The sequence below is a fragment of the Mobula birostris genome, chromosome 21, assembly GCF_030028105.1.
Source record: "Mobula birostris isolate sMobBir1 chromosome 21, sMobBir1.hap1, whole genome shotgun sequence".
NCBI classification, from domain to species: Eukaryota; Metazoa; Chordata; class Chondrichthyes; order Myliobatiformes; family Myliobatidae; genus Mobula; species Mobula birostris.
The window spans coordinates 6,695,292-6,712,189 of NC_092390.1; the positions used below are offsets into that span (position 1 = coordinate 6,695,292).

General features: G+C 40.1%; 1 protein-coding gene across 1 annotated transcript in view; it reads left to right on the plus strand.

Annotated features, from left to right (window-relative positions):
- pdzd7a (PDZ domain containing 7a) overlaps window positions 1-16,898 on the plus strand; it is a 116,314-nt gene that overhangs the window by 61,755 nt on the left and 37,661 nt on the right. Inside the window, exons 13-15 of the mRNA XM_072239683.1 lie at window positions 3,610-3,681; window positions 4,326-5,009; window positions 6,910-7,010. Coding sequence (XP_072095784.1) covers window positions 3,610-3,681; window positions 4,326-5,009; window positions 6,910-7,010 — 857 coding nt within the window. The remainder of the gene's footprint in view (window positions 1-3,609; window positions 3,682-4,325; window positions 5,010-6,909; window positions 7,011-16,898) is intronic.

Sequence of the window (16,898 nt, forward strand, 5' to 3'; positions counted from 1 at the left end):
CTTGGGAGCTTTATTTGGTACGTCTGTGTACCAGATTCTTGACAGCAGATCAAGTAATACTCATTTTCAAAAAGAAAATTAAAGCTACATTGACACATTAGATTAACATCTATGGAGGGGAAACAGTTTATAACATTTAATTAATGATGAACATATTAACTATCTAAATAAGGAGAAACTAATCAAAGAGGGCAAGGCAGATTTCACAAAAGAAAAGCTATGATTCAAGATCATTAAAATGTCATTTCCAGGTCTCAAGTGTAAAGCAGGACGAAATAATTTTGCTTAACAAATATTATGGAAATGTTCCATAATAGAGCAATTAATTTGTTAATTGGAGATGTGCAGTAAAAACTGAACATATTAGACTCTGTAGATGCTGGAAATCCAGAGTAACACACGCAAAATTACTGTAGGGACACCACAGTAGCATAGTGGTTAGTGCGGCACTGTTGTAGCTGGGGGCATTGCAGTTTGGGATTCAGCTGCAACACTATCTGTAGGGAGTTTGTACATTCTTCCTCATGAATACGTGGGATTCCTCCAGGATCTCTGATCTCCTCCCACAGTCCAAAGATGTACCAGTTAGTAAGTTAATTGGGCATTGTAAGTTGTTCTGTGATTAGGCTAGGCCAAGATAGGTGGACTGCTGGGCAGTTCATTGTGTCGGAAGGGGCTGTCCCACTTTAAATCTCTAAATAAACAAATAAATCCACATAGACAGCACTGGAGGTTGGGACTGAAGCTAGGACCCTGGTGATGTGAGGCGGCACTCTACCAGCTGTGCTCCTGCCCTGCCCAGTGGAGTGCTTATCTTCTGAAACTCATGTTTTACTGCACATAGCACTCACAAAATGCTGGAAGAACTGAGCAGATCAGGCAGCATCTGTGGAAATGAATAAAGAATCGACATTTCGGGCCTTCATCAAGACTGATGTTGCCTGATCTGCTAAGTTCCTTCTGCATTTTGTGTGTGTTGTGTAAGGTAAGGTAAAATAAAACTTTATTTATCCCGAAGGAAATTATTGACATTATTGTGAACTAAAAGGTGACTTTCAGAAGATGTTGAGCTGGAAATTCTCTCCTATTGTGCTATCTTTTGATACCCATGAGAATTTTAGCTAAGCTCTTCTGTTAAATATTATCACATGCTTTATTTATATTCAATGTCCTCTTGGAAGTTTGGTCCCTGTTAGCAAAAGAAAGGCCTTGGCCTTCTTACTGTGAGTACAATATCTTGTCTATTGTGCATGAGGGCTTAGGGGCTTGGTATGATAGAATTTTTCTGCCAGGTGACATTGTACAAAGCCTGTATTCCTCTCAGTTCTGAAGAAAGGTCTTGGCCCAAATCGTTGACTATTTACTCATTTCCATAGGTGCTGCCTGACCTGCTGAGTTCCTCCAGCATTTTGTGTGTTGCTTTGGATTTCCAGCATCTGCAGATTTTCTTGTTCGTGATTCATTACTTGGAGCTAGATGCCTAGTAATTTATACTCAATAAGTGAAGTCAATGAGATTGAATTTCTGAAACCACCACTGATCTGATGCCAGTGACTGAGGCAAATTTCAACCCCAGTCTGTTCTATGGATGTTGATTGAGGGATAAATATTGGCTCAGCCACTGGGGCTAACATCCCTGTGTGAAATAATGAAATTGAACCTTTCACATTGTAGATTAGATCTCTCCTGAAAGGTGACATCAGTGTCGAGGCAGCCCAGATATTTATGATAGTGTTTGTTGTGGGATTTGGATTCACAACCTTCAGACTCGGGAGCACTCCATCTAAAACCTTGCACAATTATTCACAGTAGTTGAAAGGGATTAAGAGTGTTGCACAGTATTCTGTACCAGGTTTATACATAATTCAAAGTTAACAGGCATAGTAAATCATTCAGAGGGCCAAAGGAAGCTCCAAATAGCTCTCAGACAAAGTAACCAGGAGAATAGCAGGTGAAAAGAATTAGTAATACTCTGAATAGGAGAAGTTTAAATAATGTGAAAAAGCAAAAGGCTTTACAAGATCAGCTTTTGAGAATTAACCGGGAAAAGCAGGAGCACAGCTAGTCGAGTACTGCCCCGCATCACTAGAGTTCCAGCTTCAGTCCTGATCTCCGGTGCTGCCTATGTGGTATTCACTTGTTCTCCCTGTGACCATGTGGGGTTTTTTTCCAGGTACTCTGGCTTCCTCTTGTATCCCAAAAATTGCAGACTGGTAGGTTAGTTGTCAACTTCAAATTGCCCTAACGTGTAGGTGAGTGGTAAATCTGTGTGGGAGCTGATCGGAATATGAAAAAAAAATAGGATCCATTCCTCTGGATTGTACTAAAATGCTAAAAAAAATCCAGCAAAGTGTACTTCCTCAGGATGAAGGTCTAGTATGCTACCCGGAAACATGGTATCCACTGTGGGGATCCACATATTAAAGAAATGGAAAATGTTTCTGTTCATTAAGAGGCCTGTTTTATTAATTTGAGCCAAATGAGTGTATAGTGCAGTTGGTGGCTACTTTCATTTATGTCTTAGATGATGCTTTTGCTGTGTTCAAATGAGGTGAAATCATTTCTTCATGATTTTAATGCCTAGGTGACCTCTTTGATGAGGTAGTGAGCAACTAATTTAGAGACATGGCATAGATCTGCTATGGTCACTTGGAAGGATCCTTTGGGAGAAGTTCAGAATCAATGTCAGTGTAGGCGTGAGAGCGTCTGGCATTTCTCAGTGATAACTCTTGTAGAAAACCTGGGCTTCAATAGGTACATCCCTTAAGGCTGTGTGGAGTAGGCTCTTGGCTGGACACATGTCCTTGCCTTACTGGGACAAAATGACACAGACAGACTGAGGCCCAACAAAATGAAACAAAGGTGCAGCCACAGGTGAAGAAGAAGTGTGCCTGGTCTGCTTTCATTTCCAGCGGGGACTACATGGGAATGAATCACCAGCATGATGTAATCCTAGTACAGTTTCGATTAAACCACATGGTGCATAAATAATAGGAGCTGATGCAAACTACCTTTCCAGCTCCCATGTTTAATTCTGGCCCAAGGTAGGAAGGGAGAGGGTAAACGAATGGTGAAAGCAAATCTTGTATCAATTCAGAATCAGGTTTACTATTACTGACGTGTTGTGAAATTTGTTGGTTTACAGCAGTGCAGCACATTATAGAAAATATACTATAAATTATAATAATATATATATATATATATATGAAAGTGCATAAATTAGAACAAAATTGTAAGGTCGGGTTTATGGGTTCATTTGGGGAAATATAAAAACAAATTATGAGCAGGAAGTGGATTTTGTAATGATGTTATTTATATTCTTGAATATGTTTCCTCCAATTCAGTGTGAATATTAAAAGTGAAATTTGCTGAGTCTCCATTTTAAAGTGTTCTGCTATATTTTCCATGTTTACTATAATAAACAGGATTAGAGAAAGAGTTGAAATGCTGAAAGTAAGCTTCTCGTGACAATTACCGTATTATTGCAGGAGTTTCAGCAGTGTACAATCTTAATAGCCATTAAATTACTTTTACAGTTAATGAAAAGACATCACTGATATTTAAACAGTAATGTTGATTAATTTATTGTCAATAAAATATTTCTTACAGGGAGATCTCCGGTGCTTAGGCAGGGCAACTATAGATTGACACCAAAGAGACACCTGATTACACCAATTCCAGGTTAGTAGCATGTGAGGTGTGGCTTTGATTTCTGGTTAATTAATGTCCAATCTGTGGTGTCAACGTATAAATACATCAGTAATGTCAGCTGCTCAATTGAAAACTTCTGCACAGTTCTAAAAATTTAGGCTGCTTTTGACAGTTCTGATACTGAAACCCTATGCGGCACTACCCCTGATTTTTTTTGTTCCCCTTTGAGTTTAAAAAAACAAAATTACATGTTATTTTGATTATAACGTCTTTTTCAGACACCTGTCATATCTCAATAGTACAGGTCCAATGCCTGCTCCTCAGCGATGCCTAGTTTCTCAGGTGGGTTCTTAAGTGATATAATGGGGCCCATTACTATATACAGTGGGCATAAACTTGCTTTAAGTAGCTGCCCTTGGATATCTAAAAATTAACCCAGATCAAAATAGTGCCAGACATTTTACAGGGTATCCTTGGAGTACAGAAAACCTCTATAAAATAAATCAATTCCTTCCCATTCCCATTCCCAACCCAATCCATCCATTTCCTTGCTGAGCAATGGTTGAGCAGTAGCCATCTACTGTCCCATATTCATCAAATTTTATGGTATTTCGGTTTCTCATTGGTTGTTCTGTTTAAAACTTATTTATCTGAATTTTTTCTCCCCTCTACAGATTATAGAGGGGGCTTCCAACTGAAACCACTTAAGGATTATGAAAAGGAAAGGATGATGATGGAGGAAATCGAGAGGTTAAAGATTTCACATTCACTTCAAGCGAATCATGCTAAACCATTCAAGTCTTTGAAAGATGTACATGTAGATAATCATGACATAGATAGTACTTCATTTAAAAGTGCTTCCCACAGTCCAGTAAGGTCGAACTGGTTGCTGACAGATTCTAACAGGTCTGCAGAATTACCATCTGCTGCAAAGCAAGATGCCAATGTAAACCAGTCAGAAATGTTGGACAAACAGTCCAGCAATGGCAAAACAGGAAGAAGAACAGCAAGGCCAAACCATAACAAAGTTGAAAAAGAGAAAACTGAGACAAGTTATGACTTGCCATTATATTCAGCGGTGAACAAATCTAAAAAAGCAAGACCTGTTTTAGATCAGGTGTTCGGAGAAGCATTGCCCAGTAGAACCTTACATGGGGTAAACACAACTGTAGGTGGTCAAGGTGAGCTCAAGGAAAAGCCAATTTATGCAGAGACTAAGGAAATCTTGGAAAATGGCCAAGAAGAAAGAAAAGTCATGAATGATGGAATTAGAACAAGAATCGGGAAAAGCGCCGAAAATAAAGTACAAGAATATGAGCTGGTGACAGTCAAAGTGTCCAAGATGAAGCAATCATTAGGTATGGACTTCACCTTGCATCATCCAAAAACTGATAAAATAATTCTTTGTTTATTTTCTCCCATGTTTTGTATTTTTTTAATAATGTTTCCACTGTGCATACTTGACAAGTTGTCATTCCGCATGCACTGATGTACCCCATTGTACACGCTTCGAACATACCTTTACAATCAGTTGTGCAGTGCAGGGCAGAATTCAGTGGCACCTAATGTATGCATACACTTGCATTGCACTCAGTACACAGTGTACCTGGCTCACTAATATCGTACACCCAAATCCATCGACATGCACCACACAATTTTATTTGTTTTTCCTGATGTAAGATCCAAATTTAACGCACCAAACGTTATCATAAAGAAATTTCAGTCAGGAATAAATTCTGAGAATTTAGCCTTTTAAGCCACATGATATAGGCTCATTTCTGGCTGCTCTGAAGCCCACTGGTCTCATTCCTGTCGATTAAAGGGAGTTTTCTGACAAAAGTAAGCACCAACTTGAACAGCTGTCCATTTTTGCCCAGTGATTATTTTTGTCTTTACCCAATATTTCCACTTAACTTTCAGCTCCTGTTTGACAAATACCATATCTGGCAATAATCTTTGACCTTGGCTAAATATAAAGGACAAGACTGAACTGCGACAGGTTCCTTTGCTCCATGATACTTAAACGTACTAAACTGTAAATTAATAGATTAAGTTTTGACAGAGAGGCAATGATCATCCTAATCCTTCCTTTGTGAAAGCACTTGTCTGTGATACAGCTAGTTCTAAAAACTACTAACTGCCCATTACGCTGTTGGCATTTAGGGCAGCAATGAAGGTCCTCCATTTCTGGTAATGTTCAGCACTTCCTTCTTCATGTCAGTAGCTTCCTCTGGCTTTTCACTGCTGTCAGCCATGCATTCCCGGGTGGAGACTCAGGAATACTGTCACACTCAGATGTAGAAGGATGCTTCATTGCTGTTTCTGTAACAGTTTGAGCTGAACCCCTGAACCTGGAGGACCAGTGGACCACTCTTAGTCTGGTCTCTACTCTTTGACCTGTTTGGCATGGGTGACCCTGCCAAGAGCCAAAGCATAAAGCCCTAACTCCGGCCAGTGTATCTCTCTGGGTCATTGAGACATGCAGGCCTCCAAAGTCATGTTCCTCTTGGAGGTCTAAAACCCAATAGTAGTTCTACCAATTTCTGTACTGCAATGCATTGTACTTTGAGTAGTTAACATATTTCATAAATTATTAGAAGATTTAATTATTTACCAAATGAATTCTGAGATGTGTAACAAGTAGCAGTATCTCAGCTCCATGAACTATTTCTTTCAAGGAAGTTAAAAGCACAACCTCATTAGATATCTTTAAAAGAAGGTATGACCGAACATCATCAAGTATGGCCAATCCCCTCATGCACTGTTAAAGAATTTTGGTGTAGCTCCTGTGATCCAAAAGACAGCCTGCCCTACAGTCCTTGGTGCCTTTTGCATCTAGAATTATAACTAACTCCTTTAAAAATGTTTTTTACAACTTTGCCTGGTTATCTGTTCCATTATTTCACCACCCTCTGAGTGAAGAAATTTCATTTCAGTTCAGTCATAGATCTCCTGCTCTGTAATCTGATTACTCTTGACATACCAGACTGGGGAAACGCCCTTTTAGAATGTTGACAGAATAACTTTATTTCACGTTTAGTTTTTGAGCCTTGGAAAACTTTTGTTTGTCTTTCCATTTCTCTGGAAAAGTTCTGGTTGGGACTTTAGAGAATAAAACTAGGTTATAACAGTTCACATTTGTTTGTGATCGAGTTGGCCCATTTTAAAAAAAGTAGAGCATTATGCAGTTTTGCTCATTTTCATGAATGCAACATTTGTGATTTAAGACAGGTTTTTTGCTTTGAATTTTAATTTTAGGAATCAGCATTTCGGGTGGCATTGAGTCTAAAGTTCAACCCATGGTGAAAATTGAGAAGATTTTCCCAGGAGGGGCAGCATCAGTCAGTGAAACCCTTAAGGTAATACAATCATTGAACAGTTCTGCTTCTCTGCACAGAGATAAGCTAAATCTGTGTGTCTGTTGGACTGTTCTTTAAAAGATTGATGATGCCTGTCTGCAATTCCAGTGATAAAACAGATTACAAAATGTTCACAGAATCTATAGTCCCATAGTAGAAACACATATTGCTTGTTTCACTCATGCATTAAAGGATGAATAACTCGATGTAAAATATTAACCTTGATTGTAGCATCCTCATTTGATCGGTAAAACATGATATAGCTCTTCCTTTCTAAACCTTGTCCCCATTTGAATTTGAATTTTAAAACACTTCAATTTTGATTCCCATTCCTGCTTCAACATGTCAGTCTATGGCCTCCTCATGCCTCCTTCTCCAGCCATGGACCTTTCCCACCCACCTAGATTCACCTATCACCTTCTAGCTAGCCTCCTTCCTCTTCCCCCACCTTCTTATACTGGTACCTTCACCCTTCTTTTCCAGTCTTGAAGAAGGGTCTTGGCCGGAAACATTGACTATTTGTTCATCTGCACAGACGCTGCCTGGCCTGCTGAGTTCCTCCAGCACTTTGTGTGTGTGCTGCCACTTGGGTTGTTCGTTGTCTTTTGCAATTTATTTTTCATCAAAAGATGTCATCAATGGTAAATTTGATTTTTTTCCACCTGAGTCTGATAGAAGTAAAACTCTGAAGTAACGTAAGTAACACAGACAAAATGCAGGGCAAGCTCAGCAGGTCAGGCAACATCTATGGAGAGGAATAAAAAGTTGACATTTGAGGCTGAGGCCCTTTACCAGAATCTAGCAAGGATCTCAACTCAAAATGTCGACTCTTTATTCCTCTCCATGGATGCCAGCCTCCTGGGTAAGAGTGGACAACAATGGACAGCAATTTTTTTTCGAAAGTGTTGCGTCCTCAGAATTGTTTTGTTTATGATAGAACACTTGAATCTGAACACAAATATAATTTCAGCCTACTTGTATTACACAGGAATCTGGAGAAACGAGAAATCAACATTTATTGAATATGATGCGTTTACTTGCATAACAATGCTGACGTTCAATTAAGTAAAAAATGTTTTGTTGAAGCCTTTCATTTGTACTCAGTGTCTGAGGCTTCTCACTTAAGTGTCCAACAATAAAAAGCCAGCATTGATGGGCTCCAGTTTCCCAGATATTATTTCTCCATGACAGCAATGTCCTGGTGAAACCTTTCACCATGCTCATCACTGACAGCGCCAAGATTTGCAGGGAAGAAGTCTAAATGGGAATGCAGACAAAGAATGTTTAGTGACATGCATGGTTTTGTGTGCTTGAAGCATGTCATCAACCAGCTGCATGTGGCTTGGTGCTCTGTATTGTTGCCAAGAAAATTTTCAACAATACCCTTGAATGCTTTGCATGCAATTTTCTCTGGTCGCACTAGAAGTTCTTTGAATTGCCCGACATTGATGATCTGTTTGATTAGAGAACCAATAAAAACGCCTTCCTTCATCTTGCCATCAGTTATTTCTGAAAAACGTGTCTCAAATATCAAAATCCTTCTCAAAAATTTTTGTGCCCAGTGACAGCAGATTTCATCCTTGCAGTCCTGAACCCAGTAATTCTGCTTTTACCTTTGGCAAACCCAAGTTTCTGACCAGGTCATTTAACTCAGATTGAGTAATCAGATGCGGCTCACTCGACATAAAGGGTTCAAAATCTGTATCTATATCACTGTTGTTTTCCATTCCTGGCTCGTGCATCGTGGCATCTTCATCTGCCTTCTCTAGACTCCATGTTTCTGGTGGCATTGGTACTGGAAGACTATCGTCATGGGGCTCAGGTCTCATGGCTAAAGGGAGATTGGGGTATTCAATGGATTTATTTTTAGCAGAGAAACCAGACACACTGATCAGGCAGAAGTAGCAGTCTATCACATGATCCTTCTCTCACTGTATCAAAAGGACAACGAATAGCATTGACTCCTGAGTACCTTTGAACCAAGCTCTAAGATCAATAGCACATGTTGTACAACAAATGTGAGGAGCCCAGGCTTTCTCTTAGTCATCAATTTTACACCCAAAGTAGAACTTGTAGGCTTTCTTAATCTCTGTCTTTGAGATTTAAGTGTATACTCGTCACAAATGTAACAAAGTATCACGGCTGCTGCAACATTGATGAAACATTTTGCTATCACAAATACTTCTGAAAATACAGTTACTTTATTATAATGAGTACACACAGTATGCTGTGCACGTAGAGCATGCACATCAACATGATCGCAAACCAATATACATGTAAACGCGATGCACAGAACGGTGTGCACGTGTTTATTATATAGCCTTTCTAAAACCTGTCCTTCCCTACCTAAGCATGCCCAGGCGTGCCTGGACAAGATAGAAAACTTTTCAGCTTACACTGTGGGCAACATTTTAATTGACTTAAATTGTAGATTGAAATAACAAATATAGGCAATTTTAAAAAATGGTGCATGTTAGAGAAGTTAAGGTGATTTTCATGATCAGCAGCCCAAAATCCATAAGATATACCCAAAAGTATTCAGGAAGCAAAATCTTTGATGTCCAGTGCAATTGGCATACTTGGGTGGCTTGCCAGTCAGCTGAAAATCAATGCCACTAGGAAGCAATAAAATTAGCAGCTCAAACAGCATCAGTGGAGAGATTTCAGGTCATTGTTTTGGGCTGATACCCTCCATCAGATTCAAGTGCAAGCTGAAGTTTAATTGTTGTTTCACCATACATTTGAATACAACCAAATTAAATGGCATTCCTCTGAAGCCAAGCTGCAAAACACAGAACCAACGGTCACACACAGCATATATAGCACATTAATTTGATAACAGAAACACGTACGGTTACAAAGATAATATAGTCCAAGTTTCTGAGTCTCACGGCTTGTAGATTGATGGTTTGATGGTGCATGTTTGTTGTTCTGGAGCCTCGTTTCTGCGAGAACAAGCCCACAGTTGTTCTTCATATCACACAAATGCATCCGTAGACAAAGACAATCCAGCTTGCCTCCCGCCAAGCGAACATTGGAGGGCAGCACCGATGGGAGGGGCCAGTCTCCAACCCAGCACAGATTCCAGCTCCAGCTCCAGTGTTTCCTAACGCGGTGGCCGCATGAATGAGGCCTGACCCACACAGCTCCCCCGCCATCCGTCTTGCCAATGAACCAGTGAATCAGACTCACAATAGTCTACATTACCAACGTCCAGCAGGGTCTTGAGATCACAATAAAAACGTTGTGAACTGTCTTTTGGATCACACTGTGCACACCACCACCTTCTGTGAGCGGCTGAAGCAGGGTGTAACACGGTGCACAACATGTACAGCTCCGTCGCTATCGAGCAACTCACTGGTGGGACAGACCTGCGCTACTCGTTGTTCTTGACAATCAGTAGTGCCTTGCGATGGTGAAAATGAAATAAAGGACAAACAATCAGGCCTTCTGTTGCACCCTGAGAGGCCGTTGCATCTGAGCCACCACCATCTTACTGGAAGATCAACTCCTGCTGAGTTCCTCTACCATTTTAAGCATCTGCAGAATCTGTTGTGTGGCAATGAAATTATCCACCTTTGAATGAAGTGTTGAGTTTTGTTGTTCATGAGACAGAATTAAAATAAACAGAATAAACTATCATCCAGCATTTAGGGTAAGTTAGTTTGGAACTCTGATTTGTTACTCGTTAATTTTGCTCCTGCTTGGTATTTGTACATTTGTACAAGAAAACATGAAGTGGAATAAGTTATTACAAATTGTCCTAGATTGAATGGAGTTATTTTTTAATGACCAAGATCTCCTTTGCAAAGTAGGTCGGGAAACCGGTGTTTAGAACCAGCCAGACTGTGACCTACTTTGCAAAGGAGAATTTTGGTTCAGTTCAAGTTTTGTTTATTATCAATCAACTGTCCACATGTATACCACCAAGGTGCACAACGCATGAGGTAATATTAACAAATAATAAGGTGCATTAACAATGCAAGTTAAAAAATAAACACTGTAATTCTACTGGCGCTTCATATGTGATGAGACCTGGGTGGTGGCAAGGAGCTTAGTAGTCTCATGGTCCGGGGGAGGAAGATGTTTGCCTTCATAACAGCCTTTGTCTTAATGCTACAGTAACTCCTACCTGATGGTAGGGGGCTAAAGAGATTGTTGGACAGATTGGAGGGAACATTAACAATGCTAAAGGCCATGCATATGCATATCTCCTGTTAAGTATCTCTGATGGGTGGAAGCGAGATCCTAATGATCCTCTCAGCAGTCTTCACAGCCCTTTGAAGGGACTTGTGGTCAGATGCCTTGCAATTCCCGTACACTCACTCAAAATATTCAAGCAATAAATAAACCTATGCCTAGGAATGTCCTGGTGTAATTTATTCTTGTGTGCTACATGGATAGATTTCATTGTAAAACCATTGCCTCCCTGTACATCAACTACTTATTGTGCCCAATCTGCACTGCTGAAAACTTACTCCACAAGCTCCAGGTATTTCATGTGCAGTGACATCGATGTTTGGTCATTGAGCATTTTAACATTGCCTGTGCAAAATTCTTTTATGCATATCCTTTTTGACCTGCAAATGGTGGAGAGCGAGAGCCTCGATACTGGTACTACTTAGAATTTTGAGCCCTGATATGGCGTTAACTAAAGATGGCCATATTTTAAATGATCCCCTTGCAGTCATAAGACCATAAGACATAGGAGCTGAATTAGGCCATCTGGCTCATCGAGTCTGCTCTGCCATTCAATCATAGCTGATCATTTCTTTTTTCTCCTCCTCAACCCCAGTTCCCGGCCTTCTCCCTATAACCTTTGATGCCATGTCCAGTCAAGAACCTCTCAATCTCTGCCTTAAATATACCCAACGACCTGGCCTCCACAGCTGCATGTGGCAACAAATATCACAAATTCACCAGCCTTCGACTAAAGAAATTTCTCCGCATCTCTGTTTTGAAAGGGCGCCCATCTACCTTGAGGCTGTTCCCTCGTGTCCTAGACTCTCCCACAATGGGAAATATCCTTTCCACATCTACTCTGTCTAGGCCTTTCAACATTCAAAAGGTTTCAATGAGATCCCCCCCATCCTAAATTCCAGCGAGTATAGATCCAGAGCCATCAAACATTCCTCGTATGATAACCCTTTCATTTCTGGAATCATCCTTGTGAACCTTCTCTGGACCCCCTTCAATGTCAGCATCTTTTCTAAGATGAGGGGCCCAAAACTGTTCACGATACTGGAGGTGAGGCCCCACCAGTGCCTTATAAAGCCTCAGCATTACATCCTTGCTCTTGTATTCTAGACCTCTTGAAATGAATGCTAACATGGCATTTGCCTTCCTCACCACCGACTCAACCTGCAAGTTAACCTTTATGGTGTTCTGCAGAAGGACTCCCAAGTCCCTTTGCATCTCAGATTTTCTCCCCATTTAGAAAATAGTCTGCACATTTATTTCTACTACTAAAGTGCGTGACCATGCATTTTCCAACATTGTATTTCATTTGCCACTTTCTTGCCTATTCTCCTAATCTAAGTCCTTTTGAAGTTTGAAACATGCACCATTTCTTTGTGTTATCTCCAATCCATCACCTCACTGTCATTTCCTCAAAAGTCTTGATCTTTGCCAAACCATCCCTTGACTAGTTTGTCCCCATTTCTTTCTTCTTAGATCATTACCAGTCTGATCACCAAGCTCATGCCTCCTTCAACCAATTCCGACCTGTTCCTCCCTCCAGTCTACCCCAGCTTTCTCAACTCCCCTAACTCCAGTGTGATCCTCTCTACCAACCCACTACAGATAAAGCAATCACTGCTCCTCTCCTCAACCACTCAGCCTTCCTCCCTCACACCCTTCCCAGGCATAACAGTTGTAATAGAATTCTGCTGCCAAGGGTAACTTGCCTGAGGTCCTTTGGCAGCAAAACTTCAATACAACTTTTCACATAAATTACTATCTCTAGATCCTGGACTTGTTTGGAATATTGGTCACTGGTATGTTGTTTCTTTTTAAGTGGCTGCACTCCTTATTCCACCTCTTATTTTTGTATTCCTGTGAACAACTAAAAGACATTGATCTTGTGAGGTTTAAATTAATATTGAATTTCAGTCTTTAATTTTAATTATGGGGAGAAGGCAGGAGAATGGAGTTGAGAGGATAATAAATGAGCCATGATGGATTAGCAGAGCAGACTTGATCAGCCAAATGGCCTAATTCTGCTCCAATGTCTTATGGAATTACATCTTTTCAAAGGACGTGAAAAATAACTCTCAATTAAAAGATAAGAACACTCTACCATCCTGCCACGGTACATTAACGTAATGTGAGTTTGAAAGCAGAAAAGTCACAGGGGGAAGATTGAATAGCATACGTTTCAGTTTCTGTTTCTCCTTTAATATTCCGGAGCAAATTTCAGCCACTTTGCAGAGAGCCCACATGGAAGATGATAGAAACTGGCAGGTCGGAAGCTTCCTGATTAAACTGATAATTGTACTGAATTGAATGTTTTACCTCCAATCTACATTGCATCTATTGGTAATATCGACTCATGGCCCAGCCCACCACTTACTACAATACAACTAATGACACCACTGTCTTGTGACTCCAACTGTCTCACTTTGTATAGACAAATGAAAACAGCCTAGTTCAATCATTGCAGTATTCCAGCAACAATGGATAGTCCACGTTCTCTAACAATTCTAACTACAGCTTTTTGAATGGCAATCTCCATCGAGGAGCCAACACTAAGTCCTTTTGACCAGCTCTCGAGTTTGTGTCAGGTCTTGTCTCAGTGTTTCCATGAAACTAGTGTTCCTCTCGCAACCTGTGATGCCGCTGATTGACCATTTGCTGCAGTATCAATGATCTGTTTAGCTGATGCACCATTGCCGTTGAGCGCTTCATTTGATTTCTTTGTGAAGAAGTATTTGTGGCACACCCAACTCCTACCATAGTGATTCTTACCCTACATTACTCTACTCACTTACATCAGTCCACTGGGATAACCCAACCCTATTGTTTCTATAAAATTCTTGGAGAACTGTTGGGAATTGAAAGTACAATGGGAATTATGCAGAACCTTTCTGTTGGAGCAGGGAATTCTATTTACGAAGTCTGAACAGTATCTCAATGAGGGCCGGGGTGGCAGGAAATAAGATTTACATATTGAGAATCTTACAATTATATTTTATTAAAATAATGATTGCATTGTCTCAGTCTTATAAATAGCATTTTGAAGAGTGCAGATCAAAGTTCTATCTGTGAAATACAAAGAATATTTTTAATTTAGAAAATAAATTATTGAATATTCAAGTATTTCTTTACCTCTGAACCCAACAACAAAGTGTATTTTATGGCTTTCCAGTGACATTTTGTGGAATCAATAAATCTTGTCATTTGTAAGAGTGTATTTTAAATAAAAATGTAATGAAAACTAGACTGGAAATGGTAAAACATTTCATATTCATACTAAAATATTGCTGCGCACATGGGTCCAGTTTTCTTTAGGAAGTAGAAGGTATTGGGTATAATGGAGCCATCTTCTGCATGAAGGAATTCGTAGAGAATTCATTTGAGAATGTCTGATGTAGAAGCTGCATTTTATTTATTTATTGAGATACAGTGTGGGATTGGCCCTTCGAGCCATGTCTCCTGGCATTTCCCCGATTTAATCCTAGTCTAATCTCAAGACAATTTACAATGAGCAATTGACCTGCCAACCGGTAAGTTTTAGGAATGTGGGAGGAAGCCAGAGCATCCCAAGGAAGCCCACACAGTTAAAGATAGAACGTATGCACTCCTTACAGGCAGCATGGGAATTGAACCCCGGTCGCTGGCACTGTAAAGCATTGTACTAACTATGCCACTCTAATAACAATGTGAAATTATGTAAACATGGAATTCATTGGGTATATTTAAAGTGGAGGTTCGTAGGTTCTTGATTAGTCAGGGTATCAGAGGTCAGGGTATCAGAGGTTTTAGGGAGGAGGCAGGAGAATGAGGTTGAGAAGGTAAATAAATCAGTTGTGATGGAATGGTGAAGCAGACTCAATGGGTGGGCAAAATGGCCTAATTCTGCTCCTATGTCTTATGGTTGTATGGGCTTAAGTTAGGATTGCATATGTAAGCATTTCTTTGATTGATGATTTGGTTCATGATGGTGCTAAAACATTTGTTTAGGATTCTATTTAAGTTTTGTTTTCTACCCTTTGTGATAAGATAAGAAGCAAGTCTTTGGAAAGAAACTGTTCTATTTTTCACTTGGTTTTAAAGTTCAATATCAATAGTTCAGAATCAGAATTAGGATTAATATCACTGACGTGTTGTGAAGTTTATTGTTGCAGCAGCAGTACTGTGCAATACAAAATGTTATAAACTGTAATTTTAAAAAAAAATATATATATATATATATATATATATATAAAAGATACAGTGGCATGCAGAAGTTTGGGCACCCGGGTCAAAACTTCTGTTACAGTGAATAGTTAAATGAGTAGAAGATGAACTAATCTCCAAAAGTCATAAAGTTAAAAATGAAACATTCTTTTCAACATTTTAAACAAGATTAGTGTATTATTTTTGTTTTGTACAATTTTAGACTGGGGGAAAAAAGGAAAGGAGCACCATGCAAAGGTTTGAGCACCCCAAGAGATTTGAGCTCTCAGATAACTTTTACCAAGGTCTCAGAGCTTAATTAGCTTGTTAGGTCAATGGCTTGTTCACAGTCATCGTTAGGAAAGGCCAGGTGATGCAAATTCCAAAGCTTTATAAATACCCTGACTCCTTAAACCTTGTCCCAACAATCAGCAGCCATGGGCTCCTCTAAACAGCTGGCCAGCACTCTGAAAATTAAAATAAATGATGCCCACAAAGCAGAAGAAGACTATAAGAAGATAGCAAAGTGTTTTCAGGTAACCGTTTCCTCAGTTCGTAATGTAATTAAGAAGTGGCAGTTAACAGGAATGGTGGAACTCAAGTTGAGGTCTGGAAGACCAAGAAAACTTTCCAAGAGAACTGCTCATAGGATTGCTAGAAAGGCAAATCAAAACCCCCGTTTGACTGCAAAAGACCTTCAGGAAGATTTAGCAGACTCTGGAGTGATGGTGCACTGTTCTACAGTGCAGCGACACCTGCACAAGTATGACCTTCATGAAAGAGTCATCAGAAGAAAACCTTTCCTGCGTCCTCACCTCAAAATTCAGCGTCAGAAGTTTACAAAGGAACATCTAAACAAATCTGACGCATTTTGGAAACAAGTCCTGTGGACTGATGAAGTTAAAATAGAACTTTTTGGTTGCAATGAGCAAAGGTATGTTTGGAGAAAAAAGGGTGCAGAATTTCATGAAAAGAACACCTCTCCAACTGTTAAGCACAGGGGTGGATCGACCATGCTTTGGGCTTGTGTTGTAGCCAGTGGCACAGGGAACGTAGAACCATAGAAACTACAGCACAGAAACAGGCCTTTTGGCCCTTCTTGGCTGTGCCGAACCATTTTCTGCCTGGTCCCACTGACCTGCACACGGACCATATCCCTCCATGCACCTCCCATCCATGTATCTGTCCAATTTATTTTTAAATGTTAAAAAAGAACCCGCATTTACCACCTCATCTGGCAGCTGGTAGAGGGAAGAATGAATTCAATTAAATACCAGCAAATTCTGGAAGCAAACATAACACCACCTGTAAAAAAAAAGCTGAAGATGTAAAGAGGATGGCTTCTACAACAGAATAATGATCCTAAACACACCTCAAAATCCACAATGGACTACCTCAAGAGGTGCCAGCTGAAGGTTTTGCCATGGCCCTCACAGTCCGCCGACCTAAACATCATGGAGAATCTGTGGATAGACCTCAAAAGAGCAGTGCATGCAAGACGCCCCAAGAATC